We start from the raw sequence: 12523 nt of genomic DNA on the forward strand, positions 1-12523 counted from the left end.
ATTCCCTGGATCTGTGTGGTTTTGAAGCGGTAATCAAGGCCTGCCAACGATTATGTTGCCACTCACGTTTGGCAATTTTTTGCATGCGTTTATAAACTTGCTTGGCTTGTGCGTAGCTAGCTGGCAGAGTAGATGCATCGGAGGTCTTATATACATTATATATAGCACGAAGGCGCTGTCTTGCTTGTTTGCACTGAGAATTGTACCAGGGGGCACCGTGAGTATACTCGTTTCGAATTGAATTTTTGGGTGGTAACCTGAAGAAGGACGTAAGAACAGTCGTATGGTGGTGGAAGCGATTCAACACTATGCTATGCTCATCTGAGGCAGAGCCTATGTTGGGATGAGGCCCAAGGATTTCTTTATGAAAGAATTCCTGATACCTTTGAGCCTGGGTCTCCGACCATTTGATTCCTCTTATTTGGAAAGATTCGTTGGTTACCATCTGGGTCTCATGTCTATCCGTCTCTGGCTGCCAGTTCAGGGAAAGCTTGGCTACCAGGGGGAGATGATCACTGGATTGTACATTCTCAGTCTTAAAGGTGGAAATACACTTAAGTAGATCCCTGGAGACCAACAGGTAATCGAGGACGCTGTTTGACTTAACGCTCAGGTGAGTGAAAAGTTAAAAAGATGTGGTGATTTTACAAATAATAATGTTTGATATGATCATGTGAGACTCGGTGGTTTTAAACTAATTACTGCTAACTTCACCCTTAAGAACAGGATGCTTGAAATAAGACAAAGCAGGCACAAGAACATCAATGGACAGAACTGTTTTCTGGAAAATTATGTGGCTAAGGTGTTTCTTACCAAAAATTCTGCAGGTGTAATAATTACTTGATTGCTGTTTTGGCCACCACTGTTCGGGGGGGGGGGGGATATGGAATGTGCTTGTTAATGGAAAAATGCCTCTAGAAAACATGCAAAGTTTCTGCATCTCTGTTATGTGCTCAGTGGGACACTCACCCACAGTATTCCCACCAGCCAAGGTTTTGATATTTTTCCTTTTCATGCTGAAATAGAGTTGAAATGAGATGGAAATGGAGCCCAATGGGAAGCCTTTACTTTTAAGCACCATTCACTTTCCTATAGAGCTACGACAATATCCTTCCTCCTACAACTTCTGTACTGCGTTCAACAGTCGTGAGAATTTCTCAGTTTCAAGTGTACACAATGAACTTTTGGGAACTGTATATAAATATAACTTAAATATTGGGAGAGCTTTGGTTTCAGCTGTGCTCAATAATAAAACATAGGAAATGTTATTTAGTGAAAAGGATCATCTTATGGATTTTTTTAAGTATAAAGAAATATATTTTAAAAGGGCAAGTTCCCAAACACGAGCACTTTTGAAGTGACAGAAAACAGTACTCACTGAAAATAATCTATTCTCATTTGTGAACACAATTGTTAATGCCACTCTAGTTGCATCCTTGAAAATAACACAGAACAGAAAGGAACAGAAAGAGTGGAAATGATTTTTCCGTTTCCGGGCAACTATTGTAGTGTAGGAGTTCCTTATCAGGAATTCAGCAGATGAAATTAGTTTTTAAAACCTTTTTTATAAAAGGGCAAGCTCTCAAACATCAGGGGTTTCAAAGAGCTATGGAAATAAAACTTCTTTAAAGAAATCAATACACATTTGTTAATCCAATTCTGTCATAAATCTTAATGCCTAAATTATGCCCATGTACCATTAGACTGATGACTCCTCTGTGAGCTTTTGGAAGGGTAAATAATCACATCTTAAAAGCAAGTTTTGCCACAACAGTTAACAGCAAATTCATTTCACACCTGTTGACCTTTGATAAAATAATTCTCAGTGAAACTATCTTTATTTGTTGGTTTTTACATTATGTATTTATTAAATCTATATACTGTCCTTAATTACACGATCAGAGGGCGGTTTACAACACAAAAATACAAAACGAAGACACAAGCATTTATTTATTTATTAAATTTAGTATTTCTTCTTCTGTTGAGACTGCTATTTAAAGATGGATCCAACTTAACTAAATGAGTGCTTAACAATATTGGGGAGGCAGTTTTAGGTACAATGGGTACAGATTCAAGGCTCTGCCACATATATCTAATGGTACAAAAGAAATGAGACTAAAATATTTATTTTTAAAAAGTCATGTATAAAGAATTGTGCAGAAAGATAAGGATAATGGGATTAAGAAAGCCAATTCATTTAGCCCTACAAAGAAGGTGTTCTGAGAAATCCATAGGGGTGAGGGAGTTCAGACAGTTTATATTTCCCCCCCTCCTTTTCCTTCATGTATTTCTCACCCATTGGGTAAGGGAACACGGGGAAGTTGGCCTCAGCATGGATTTGAGGGTATGGGTGCTTTCTTACCCTCCTTCAACCCTGAGACCATCGTGCTGGTCTTTGGCTCAAGGGATGAAAATAGCAAAGCATACCCTGAATCCAAGGTGCTATTGATGTATTCAGGAATAAAGGGTAGTGCTTTAGCAAATTCTGCTCATTTAACCCCATATCAATTATGGGGACTTTTGTAAGACTGAAGAGAGGCAAATAGGAGACACTATTTCTTTATTTTAGAAAAGAAATCTTTATTGAATTTAATTTCAGTTAACATTCCTTATTCACTTCTGAAGCAAAGCAGAAGGCTGCAATAATACTTATGGAAAACAGAAGGACAGATGTTGTGAGAGGCTTGTGCCCTTTCCCTTTGCTTATTTAACTGCCACTGCAGCTGCCTTCTATGGAAGTGTGTACACGACTGTTACTGTTCCCTTTTCATTGATGGTATGGGATCATGTGCATGGGGCTTCTCTCTTTTTGGCTTGCTTTATATCTTTTCTCCAATATTAGGACAATACTCACACCACCACTCATATATTACAAGATATTCTGTTCATGGGGGCGGAGGACACAAAGTCTCTCTCAAGAGTACCCCTCACCAGCCCTCTTTTTTTACTGCTTTCCCTTTTAAACTTATGTAACTGAATCCTATAGGTTCATCCACCCACTCATTTCATTTTTGCACTCAGCATTATGATACTGCACTGTTTTGTTATGATGGATACAATAAATTCAATATGTGGATGAAGTTTCTCAGTTTATAAAATGGAAGCAGATGAATGAAATGTGTGTTCAATGTAACTGAATTCTGTGCTGAGTTTCAGTGAGGATCATTTTGGAATAGTAATGAACAGCCATGATGTGCTGATTTTGAGCATGCTAAAACAACTTTTGAATCTTAAATGGTATCCAGATTTTTATTGAACAAGCTAGTACGTCCAGTTGTTTAAAAGAGGATTCTTGAATAAAAAAATCAGTGTATCAAACTATTATTTCAGTTTACCTTTATAGGAGTGGGAACAATCAATAATATCTTCCCTCTTTCTGTGATTTATGTACAAAGAAATCAAAATCAGATGGTCTTTTCAGCTCATTGAAATGATGTAATTTCCAATGATACTTTTAATATCCCAGTGCCCGGTCCCCTTGGACAGTGATTTTGACACTAAGGTGTCCTCTCCAAATGCAGGTCTACAGGGCTCTGACTTAGGGCTCACATATGACAGTCTGAGGGACAGCACACACCACACAGAAGAGGATTTGATATCAGGCTGTGCCTTTGAGGCCAGGGGTTCAAATTACTAAAGTTAAGTATAAACTTAAGCAGTCCCACAACCACAGTAAGTGCCAAGTGGCCTTCACTCCCATAGAAATTCAGAGCAGAGAAGAGGGAGAAAAAACACCTAGAGGCCACAAAAGGAGACAGTGCATAAGAACATAAGAAGAACTTGCTTGATCAGACCAATGGCCAATATGGGGAGCCATATACAGCTCTAAGCCAAGCACAGCAGGCACATGTCTCTAAAGTAGGGTTCTGACCTTTAGCATTCTTAACAGGTTTTTCCAGAGGCAGGCGTAGCCTGAAGGTACATTAGGAATTGGTAGATCTCAGAGTGATGTGGAGTACACCAGAAAGGGTCTCAAAGTACTAATTGTTTAGCAAAAGGCTCTCTCTCCAAAATAAGACTGCTGAAATAAAGAAAGATAGTGGGTATGAGTCAGGAGCTAACATGAGAGAACTGAGCTTAAACCCAGGACTGAAAGCAAATTATTAGGCTAAGTCTGTGCTCAGAAGCAGCCTGTTCCTAACTTCTGTGTATATCTACATCCTGAGCCATGATTTTGCACCTGGCTCTGGTTGGTGGTCCTTAGGATCTAGTAAAAAAACAAAATGAATCCTGCAGGCCTGACATCTGCCTCAGTAGCCTTTGCTCTGCTAAATTCAGATTATTGTCTAAGCAACCTGTCTTGGTTGCTAAATTTGCTGGGAGCTCTCCCAGGTCCTGAAAGACTCAACCTCAACCTGCTGTTTGAATTCTGACTTCTGAGATCTTACATCTGTTGCTTGCTACCAGGTCTCTGGAGTGAGATGATTCATGCTCCAGCAGGAACTGCTCCACAGGCTCTCAGTCTAGCTAATCCAAGCCAGGATTATGACTACCATCTATATTTCTGACCAGTTCTTACTTTTCTAACTGAATATATCAAGTTCATATTTATTGCTTTGTAAGGTAAAGGTAAAGGTAAAGGATCCCTGGACAGTTAAATCCAGTCAAAGGCGACTGACTCTGGGGTGCGGTGCTTATCACGCTTCAGGCCAAGGGAGCTGGTGTTTGTCCACAGACAGCTTTCCGGGTCATGTGGCCAGCATGACTAAACCGCTTCTGGCGCAGCGAAACACTGTGACAGAAATCAGAGTGCACGGAAATGCCGATTGCTATGTAGACTAGAAGTGTCAACCAGTTATCTGTGTAAACCTAGCAGACACATATGCCATTTAAAATGTAGTTAGCCTTCAGGTAGTGAGTGATAAGTTCCTTTTGTGTCAACAAAAGATGCAAATCCATCAAATGAGAAACATTTTGCATGATATACTAATTAAGGTTGATATTACCTTCATTGGAACAGAAAGCATATGGTATTGGTGCCAAAATTTTGCAAAGATGTAAACATAGTTCTTAAATCAATTAAGGTCATCATAAAGGTAAAGGTAAAGGTACCCCTGCCCGTACGGGCCAGTCTTGACAGACTCTAGGGTTGTGTGCCCATCTCACTCAAAGAGGCCGGGGGCCAGCGCTGTCCTAAGACACTTCCGGGTCACATGGCCAGCGTGACATCGCTGCTCTGGCGAGCCAGAGCCGCACACGGAAACACCATTTACCTTCCCGCTATAAAGCGGTCCCTATTTATCTACTTGCACCCGAGAGTGCTTTCGAACTGCTAGGTTGGCAGGCGCTGGGACCGAGCAACGGGAGCGCACCCCGCCGCGGGGATTCGAACCGCCGACCTTTCGATCGGCAAGCCCTAGGCACTGAGGCTTTAACCCACAGCGCCACCCGCGTCCCTAAGGTCATCATACTGCTTTATAATTATCTCAACATGCCCTTCATCTGATGGATTAAGAAAATCCCTAAGAAGAAAATCACAGACTTTTGCTTGAACACTCTCTGAGTATCTTTATCAGTATTTGCTACTATTACTAATGAATCTTTTTTGTAAACTGAGGGTGTTTATTGTGGTATTTTTTGTTTTACAACAAAGCAATGTATAAACTTTATGAAATAACTATATAATGAATGGGATTGTTAACATTCCCATTAACCACTATTTTATATCAATTTGGCGCTGTGGTGTAAACCACAGAGCCTAGGGCTTGCTGATCAGAAGGTCAGTGGTTCGAATCCCTGCGACAGGGTTGCTCAGTCCCAGCTCCTGTCAACCTAGCAGTTCGAAAGCATGTCAAAGTGCAAGTAGATAAATAGGGACCGCTCCGGCGGGAAGGTAAACAGTGTTTCCGTGCGCTGCTCTGGTTCGCCAGAAGTGGCTTTGTCATGCTGGCCACATGACCCGGAAGCTGTACGCCGGCTCCCTCGGCCAGTAAAGCGAGATGAGTGCCACAACCCCAGAGTCTTCCGCGACTGGACCTAACGGAGAGGGGTCCCTTTACCCTTTATTTTTAATTCAGCTGTGAATGTGTGTGTGTGTGTGTGAGAGAGAGCACACAAAAGGACCAACAAATTAGCTCCAAAATTTGGTTTATTATTACTGTCTTTTTCTGCTTTATTAGTTTGTTGTGTCTGTCAGATGAATATAAAATACAGGTAAAGACAAACATATGATTTTAAATGTTGGAAGAGAGGTTTGAACACAAATCACTAAAATGCAGAGAATGTATGTTGGGACCACTTTCACTTTCAAATGTTTGGTGTACATAGGAGTAAAAGAGCAGAAAGAATAAAGAAATGACAAAATGAAAGGGAGAAGCAAAAGGGAAGGGATGGTAAGGAAATCTAATAAGAGACTTGAAGAAGAATGTTGCTGGAGGGCATTTGATGCAAAACAAGCTATGAGTAAGCAGCCACCAAGCATGGGGGGGGGGGGGAATCAGTCAACATCCTGAGCTTTAATAGTGAATACAGTGGTACCTCGGGTTAAATACTTAATTCGTTCCAGAGGTCCGTACTTAACCTGAGACTGTTCTTAACCTGAAGCACCACTTTAGCTAATAGGGCCTCCTGCTGCTGCTGCGCTGCCGGAGCACAATTTCTGCTCTCATCCTGAAGCAAAGTTCTTAACCTGAAGCAATATTTTTGGGTTAACGGAGTCTGTAACCTGAAGCGTATGTAACCTGAGGTACCACTGTACAGAACTGTACTTGAGTTTTAGCTCAGCACCTTCATTCCTATTTATTCTTATAATGGTGCTATGGCTCCTTCTGATAGCCCTGCTACTGTCATGGTAATGCCATTACATATTCATCCTAAAACTTTTGCTCTTTTGGGCTTTCTACAGGTGAAAGACAACATAAATGAAGTGTAGACAACGCCGTTCAAGTTCTGTGGAGCTCTCTTGTTATAGAAGCTTCCATTGCTTGCTTTTTGGAGTCAAGCTAAAACATTTTTAATATCCTGCTGAAGTAAAATGTTATTTGACCTTGACATAATAAATTGTGAATTTCATTTTATTATGCATTGTCTTCAATCTTTTTATGTGTATTAATTGTTGTACGCCTCACTGTTCTTTTATAATGGGCTATAAATGTTTAGTACAAATACTGTATATATATATATACTAATGAAAACTGGTCTAGAAATGAGTTTTCAGAAGACAGAGGAAAAGACAGAGAAAACGAGACATATTCAAAATAAGGAAAAAAACAGATTAAAGAGAATCTGGATTTTTAAAAAGGTAACGATGAAAATGAGCTGATAGGAAGCATTAACTACAGCCAGCCATAGTACTGGCACACTGAGTACCTGCTTCATCTGAATATCTCTGCCAACTTACACTCTTCTTGACCTGAAGCCACCCCTTTAATTCTAACACTGGAACACTTTCGTGACTAAGCAGCCTGCTAATTGGAATTAAGTGGCACAGGAAAATGGGCACAGGGATAACATTTTCAGTCTGCAATTTGTCTTACAAGTCATAGAAATGTTAACTTATCTACCTCTAGGGTGGCTCATTATTATTCTTTATTAATTTGTTAGTTGTCTAATACTGACAGTCTCTATGAGCCATAGAACAAATCTAAAACACGCAAATCTAAAAAACGCAAAAATAGCATGATAACATTAAAAAGCACACTAGCCTCTAAAAATAAGTAATCTCAACAATTCTTATATATATGATTGAAATCCCCTCCATCAATTTTGTTGAGCTAACATAAATTCATTGACTGATGGGTATCAGTCATACATTCTGATGACAAGGTGGGCAAAAAATAGGTTCAGCAGCAACCAAATGTTGGCAGAAGGTAGCTTATTGTTAGTTTCTGGTAGACCCCAGCACCTGCTGGTTGTTGGGATTCTTCCAAATAACGGTGAAGTAAATCTGGCAATTCCCTCCCCCCTTAATATAAGTACTGCCTACTTGTATCATATAACATAGATTAACTTTGTCTTAATTGTAAACAGCACTAAAACACCCACTCTTGCTTTGTGTAAATAAAGGCTTATATTCCATCTTTCCACTATTTAGGTATTCAGTTCTGCATTGAATTTAATGAAATAAGGTTGTGAATCCCAGGAAATGCACCTATACTTGTACAGTGCCGTGCAGATTAATGACACTAACAAAAGACCACAGAGGACAAACACCAACCCACCATCTTTGTACAGCCTCTGGCACATTTCTCTCATGTTATAGAAGCTTACATTGAATTAGATGGGATTTAAATTGGTCATCAATTTTTCATTTTACACAGCAAGGATTCTGGGATGAAGCAGCAACGGCTCTGCCCTAAATAAAGACTGGCTTGTAACCCAGATCTTAAATGGGATTAAAGTTAGTTGTAACAAATTTACATCATGACTGATTTTAGTCCTATTGAATTTCTTGGGCCGCAACCCTAACCCTACTTATCTGGGAGTTAGTGCCATTGAGTTCCATAGGACTTACTTCTGAATAAGCCATGGTGTAAGTCTATACAGTCATACCTCGGGTTACAGACGCTTCAGGTTGCGTCTTTTTAGGTTACGGACCGCCAAAACCCAGAAGTACCAGAACGGGTTACTTCCGGGTTTCGGCGGTAGCGTACACGCAGAAACGCCAAATCGCAACCCGCACGTGCGCAGACACAGGTTGCGAACGCTGTGGGTTGCAAACTTGCACATTCGCAACCCAAGCGTCTACTGTGTTTGAGAGTAATAAGAAGGCATATATGTATTTGAATGTACAATTTCTGCACCCCTGTATATGTTCCTGTAGCTCAGGATAACATTTCATACACTTGAAGACTTACTTATTTATTTATTGCATTTATATCCTGCCCTTTTCTCCAGGCAGCTCACGTACATGGTTCTCCCAAATGATCACGTAATTCCCACAACAACCCTGTGAGGTAGGTGAGGCTGGAAAGCAATGGTTGGCCCAACGTCACCCAGTGAGCTTCAAAGCCGAGTGGTGATATGAAGCCCAGGTTCTCCCAGGTCCTAGTGCGACCTCTAACCACTACACCACCAAAACCTATGGTGTAAGAAATCTGTTAAGTATTCATGCAGAGGCAAATTTAGGGGGCTGTGACCGGTTTGGTTGCATTTGGTGCAAAGCCTTGTGGGCTATGATTTACAATGGAGCATGAGAGGCATAGGGTGCCACTGAAATCTAACACATCAAGACCCGCCACTGCTTTGCGGTTGCCACAAGTGCCCTTGCTCCGCTCAGGGTCGGCCCAAGACATTTTTGCACCTGAGGCAGACCTCAAAATGGCGCTCTTCTCCCCACCCAGGAAGACTGAGCAGTAGCAAACTTTGGGCTCTCAAATTTCAACAGCACCCTGTGTGGCACTAAAATTTGGCACCCCACCCACCCACCTCTGGCGCTCTGTTCTACATCATTGTTGTAGACCCTCTCTGGCACCCAGTACAGCCAAACCGGTTGTGCTACCCGGTGGAGCCCATGGGTGCAGCCAGGATTTTTTTTGGGGGGAGGCTTTTTTATGGGGGTCAGAACCTCAGATTTGTATTGTTTTGGGGGGACAGTTGCCCCCCCCCGTTACGCACATGCTCTGGAGTACGGGAATATCTACATCAGAAACAAGGCAGGGTGTTAGTGGAGAGAGACAGATCGACATGGGGATCTGCTGCTCGGGTGGATCCCGTTACCTGAGGCAGTCGCCTCACCTTGCCGGCCCTGGCTCCGCTTGCGACGCTGAACTAATGCAGCAACCCCCTCAGAAAGCTGGATGCGCGCGACTCTCCTTAGATAGACTGCCTCAAGCGCGTCTCTTTTCACATAAGGCCTTTTTATCCGGCGACGCCCGCGGCGGGTGAGGCAGGGAAACAACACCCAAGCACCCCACCTCCTCCTTCACACCCACGCCCGGCCTCCGAGAGGCTGAACAGCGAGGCTTGGCTCGCGTTGGGAGGCTGCAGCAGCAGCGGCGTCGGCGGCCTCGCCGCGCGGTTTGACTGACAGCGGGAGAATGTGGGACGACCGTTGGTCGGCGAGATGGTGTCAACTGCCGCGCCGCGCGCCGGCAGGAACAGAAGACGAAGAAAAAGCCACCGCCGCACTTTCGAATCTGGGCGCGCGGAGCTGGGAGGGAGGAGGAGTTGGAGGGGGGGAGGAGGAGTCACGCGCAGGTCCACAGCCCTGGCACGCTCCGCTCTGTTTAACAGCCCCCCCTCCCTCCTCCTGCCGCTGCCTCCTCCTCCCCCCCCCACCCTCGGGCGCTTCCCTTCCCCATCGCCGCTGTTCCTTCCCGGCTCTACCCGACAGCGTGTGCCTCCTACGTGCGTTCCACTTGGTACGGCCCACCTGGAAGATCATGGCGATTGATGGTAAGTAGGCCAATAACGGGCTCCTCTCCTCTCGAATAACCCCCCCCTCCTTCCCCCTACCTGGGCAGCGGGCGCGGGGAGCGAGGGGGAGGGGCGAGCAACGGCGCTGTGGTGCCGGTGGGTGGTGGTCGGGGGGCGCGCGCGCGGGCTGCTTGCCCCTGAGGAGAGGCGGCGGAATAAACAAACGCATAAATTAAAAGAATGAGAATTAAAAAAACCCAAACCAGGGTGGCGGGCGCGGGGGAATGATGATGAGTGGTCTTTTCACCAAAGTGAGCGGCGGGGGCGAAGGGGCGCTCGGGGCGGCTCTCCCCCCGCCCTGTAGTGCCAAGCGCTGCCTCAGCTCGACCCCCGGCAGCAGCGGCCGTTTGCTCCCCGTGGAGTCGAGGCATTTTTTTGTGGGCGCCGAAGACGAGAGGCAGCCGCCTCCGCAAACCCACGCCGATATAATGGTGGGGGTCCTGAATAGTCTGTTTACATGGTGTAGGTGGCTGACTCTCTTCGCTGACGTGTAAAAATTGTCCCCCTCAGGAATAGTAGTTACCACACCGTTATTGACCCGTTTTACTTAGAAGTTCTGTCTGTTTTAGCCCCCCCCCCCCGCCCTGTGCCACAGGCAGCAGCAGCTCCTGGAAGGCGAAAAGGTGCCTCAAGAAGAAGTGGGGCGGAAGAAACCCGCTTTCTTTTTCTCACTTCGCCAAACGCCTTCTGGCAAACCTTTAATAAGTGCCTGAGAGAAATAAAACCAGCCTGGCAAAGGCTGCCGTCACGCAGCTGGGTTTCAGGGGGGCTGCAAACAAGCAGGGTTCAACGCCCCCCCCCCTTTCCCGTCGCCTGACCCATCTCCTAGAGATGCTGCCCTCAACCCTGGATACAGCTGGTTGCGTGGAGTGTTTCCAAGTCTGTTGCGCTTTCTGCATCATTTGAATAAGAGGAGGGGGTGTATATATATATATATATACAGTATATATATACACACACAAATGATGCAGAAAGAGCAACAGACTTGGGTAGACTTCAGGCGGACTTTTTAATCAGCTGCTTCACAACTAAAAGTCTGCAAACAAAAAAGAGAGAGGGAGAGAGGAGCTTCTCTTTCCCCACTTCCCAAGGAAGGCAGTCATTGGTCTTTCTGAACTCCATTCTTTTCGAATATACCTTTTAAATTTTGTAGAGTGTGGGAGTATTCAGTGCATTTGGTTGACACTGCAGGAAGTTTGGGGGGGGGGGAGAATTCACTGCCGCTGATGAGATGGAAAATGTTCTTATTAATATCATGTTCAATTCTTAGAGAGAGGCACAGATTTAACACTGCTAATGTCTGTTTACTTGTACTCTCTACATAAAACTAAAGTTTGTCTGAAAATCTTGTCTTCTTTTCCCGTTTTCCTTACTTCTATTCTTTGAGAATAGTTGGTTTCATGCCTTTGACATGCACATTTATCTAGTTTGTGTATTGGCAGTCTGATCCAATGCATGCTTCTTTGAAAATAAGTCACAGTTGCTTCAGCAAGTTTTGTTGTTGTTGTTTAGTAGTTTAGTCGTGTCCGACTCTTCGTGACCCCATGGACCAGAGCACGCCAGGCACTCCTGTCTTTCACTGCCTCCCTCAGTTTGGCCAAAATCATGCTGGTAGCTTCGAGAACACTGTCATTATGCATAGGATCTTAGTCTGAATCAGTCCTTTCCCATGTAAGGTATATAAATGCAGACAATTATGGCAGTAAAATAATCCATATGTCATCATTTATAGCAAGATTTGTTCCCTTTAAGCATTGCAAGTGGGCATAGAAGGTGTGATTATGTTCTTGGAAGTGCACATTGGGAAACAATATTTCGCAGTTACTCAGTTGAATTACATACTAAGGTGGAATCTACACAAATATAAAAAAGCTGTGAAAATGCTGTTTTAAAAAACGTTTTGAAAAATACATTGAATTTTGCATAGCTCAGTGTCATCATCTAGTATTACATTTGTATATTGTACCTTACACTTCATTTAAAACATTTTATTTGCATCTGAATGGACAGGGTAATTTTCTACCTAGCCAACTAGCTTGTGTCTGTTTTATAGTCTTGAAAAGTGTGTAACAACACATGACATTAATAGAGTAGTGCAATCTTTGTTGATCATTTCCAACTATGCTGTCTGGTGTTTTGGCCTGTCTTAGAAGACAGTTATTTGTCT

General features: G+C 43.5%; 1 protein-coding gene and 1 long non-coding RNA gene across 9 annotated transcripts in view; one reads left to right on the forward strand and one right to left on the reverse strand.

The window, feature by feature from the left end:
- Positions 1-1836: 1836 nt before the first annotated feature.
- On the reverse strand, positions 1837-9813 carry LOC310674220. The gene is made up of 2 exons (XR_014509441.1): positions 9676-9813; positions 1837-4021 (listed from the first exon to the last, which is right to left on the reverse strand). It is a non-coding gene; the product is annotated as an uncharacterized lncRNA (long non-coding RNA).
- Positions 9814-9962: 149 nt separating this feature from the next.
- SYT14 (synaptotagmin 14) overlaps positions 9963-12523 on the forward strand; it is a 73613-nt gene continuing 71052 nt past the window's right edge. For 4 of the 8 annotated variants that reach the window (XM_083433038.1, XM_083433039.1, XM_083433041.1 and 1 more), the window contains exon 1: positions 9963-10335. In XM_083433038.1, the coding sequence (XP_083289164.1) occupies positions 9978-10335 (358 nt within the window). In that variant the 5' untranslated portion in view covers positions 9963-9977. Of the gene's footprint in view, positions 10336-10458; positions 10788-12523 lie in introns of those variants that run through there. The other 4 variants (XM_083433042.1, XM_083433044.1, XM_083433036.1 and 1 more) reach the window with 3 other exon arrangements.

This window comes from Podarcis tiliguerta (genome assembly GCF_965153285.1).
Source record: "Podarcis tiliguerta genome assembly, chromosome: 3".
In the NCBI taxonomy this organism is placed as follows: Eukaryota; Metazoa; Chordata; class Lepidosauria; order Squamata; family Lacertidae; genus Podarcis; species Podarcis tiliguerta.